Genomic DNA, 2185 nt, shown 5'->3' on the forward strand with positions numbered 1-2185 from the left:
CAGAGAGGAGTTAGGATGGTGATAACGCCAGGATAATCACAATAATAATATGGGCATAGACGTTCGGGACCCATCAGCCTGTTTCAGCCCCCTGACACGGAACTCATTCGGTCCGGACAGCAGTGCTAGGACGGACATGTCACTGCCATGCCCGTTTCATAGATGTGAAAACGGAGGCACGTGGAAATACGATGCCCAAGGTCACACGGCTGGAGAGGGGCCAGGGTTCAACAAGTGCGAGGCACTTCACGCTGGGCCAGATCGGGCACCTCGCAGCCGGACGCCGAACCCGGACAGCCGCAACTCCACCCTCACCTGCATTCACATTTGCTGTGCTGTAGGAAGCTCTTCTCTGTTATGTGCTGGCTTTGGAGAGGTTTGATCCGCATAATCTAGAGAGGAAGAGAGCAGATCACAGGGGTTAGTGACCCAGCCAGCCATACCCAGATGGGACACCCCGGGGCTCCTGCTACTCAGCTCCCAGGGACGGGTGGTGGAGGCAGGGGGGACCAGTGGCTCTGGCAGGAAAGAGCCTCAGGCCCACCCCGACTCCCCCGACCCTGCTGGCCCCAAGGAGACCCTGCTCCTCTGGAGAGCAGATGTGGTTACAGGGTTGGCCAGGCTGGGAATTCAAGTCCTGGGTTCTCACCACTCCACATCCCCCCTCCTTCCTTCCCTTCGAGGAGTCTCACTAGGACCCCTGAGAGCTACGCAAGTCCTCCCCACGCCCTGTCTGGCTGAGCTGTGTGCATCACTGGGTGGTACTAAGAGACTCGCTTTTTAAACTCTTCGCAGATGACAGATGAAGTTCTTCCAGCTTCCCAGACAAAGCCCTCAGGAAACGAAGCCCTCAGGGCTCCTCCAGGAGAGGAAGAGAGGCATCAGGTATCAGCCCTCTCCTGAGCCCATGGGGCAAAGGTCAGAGAGGAGGAAGCAGCTGAGGCTTGCTGGGGACCTGGGCTGGCAAACCAGCATCTTCTTCTCCAAAGAAGGCAAGACTCCCACCACAGCTCCCACCTACCAGGCCCAGGGACCGGAGCCAGGCAAGGCAAGTCCTAGGTCCTCCTCATGAGGCCTCCCAGGAAAGGGCCTGGGACCACCTGTGCCCAAAGAGGCCCCGCTCTCCCTCCCGATGCCCCCGGCCCTGCTCCCCAGGCGCCCACCTGCATGGTGATGTTGAACTCCTCGGTGGGCACACACTCCAAGCCCTCGTCATTACAGCAGCCCCCGCACCGCATCAGAGGCACACAGGACGGCTTGAAGATGTACTCGATCTCATCGGGGTACTCCTGGAAGATGTCCACCAGGGTCTCGATCGGATGGCAGAAGCTGCGCTTGTAGACGTCCATGAACTTCACCACTGCACAGGAGGAGGTGACAGATGAGCCCAGTGGGTGACCCCAAAAACGACCCGCTCCTATCTCCGCCCAGCTCTGTAAGGCCGTTTCTCAGGGTTTCTGTGAGAGGGACCCATGACCAGGCAAATCCTCCTAAAAATCTAACGCAAGTCCCCCTCGCTGTGATTGAAGCAGTTCCCTAAGCTCACCACCACTAACCATGGTGAAGGCCTGTTTTTATCCCAAAGATCATGCAATGCTTGCCTTCCAAGGAAATGGCCCACCACATCCGATGCCCCTGCCTCACCATGACAGCTGAGTCAGTTCCTGGGTCAAGCTCAATGCTGTGGGACAGTCTGAGTTGGGGGGGGGGCACCTGTTAGGGTGCTCTGAGCTCCCTCTGCCCAGCTGGTCTCCACACTCCTGCCACCTTCCCACAGCCACACTGTAACATCAACCACCCAGCACCCGCTGAAGAGTAATCACGGCATGCCGAGCCCTGTGTGCAGTCGTCTGCAGGGAACACCTCCATGACTCTGCCCCGGGCCCTCCGTTGCACAGGTGGGGGATTAGAGGCTCAGAGGCTAGATAACCTGCCCCAAGGCCACACGACCCGGAAGTGGCAGAGTTAGAATCCGCTCTGACATCCAAGCTTCCCAAGCCTACATCGTGCGAAACAGAGAAGCTGCTTCAGAATGCACGTTGCTACCTGCCAGTCCTCCCCAGACGTGGGCCACAGAGGCAGGGTGCCTAGGCACGGAGGCTGGGCCACCCAGAATCAGCAGGTGGCAGTGGGCGGGTACACTACGCTGGCCCTGCCAACCACCGATAACCCCGCCCCAGAGCGC

At 59.1% G+C, this 2185-nt stretch overlaps 1 protein-coding gene across 1 annotated transcript in view; it reads right to left on the reverse strand.

The window, feature by feature from the left end:
* Positions 1–2185, reverse strand: part of VEGFA (vascular endothelial growth factor A) — a gene marked incomplete in the record, with an annotated part of 29520 nt that overhangs the window by 6396 nt on the left and 20939 nt on the right. The window contains 2 exon segments of the mRNA XM_014587830.2: positions 316–392; positions 1164–1360. Of these exon segments, the coding sequence (XP_014443316.2) occupies positions 316–392; positions 1164–1360 (274 nt within the window).

Source organism: Tupaia chinensis, unplaced genomic scaffold, assembly GCF_000334495.1.
Source record: "Tupaia chinensis unplaced genomic scaffold, TupChi_1.0 Scaffold000238_1, whole genome shotgun sequence".
Taxonomy (NCBI): Eukaryota; Metazoa; Chordata; class Mammalia; order Scandentia; family Tupaiidae; genus Tupaia; species Tupaia belangeri.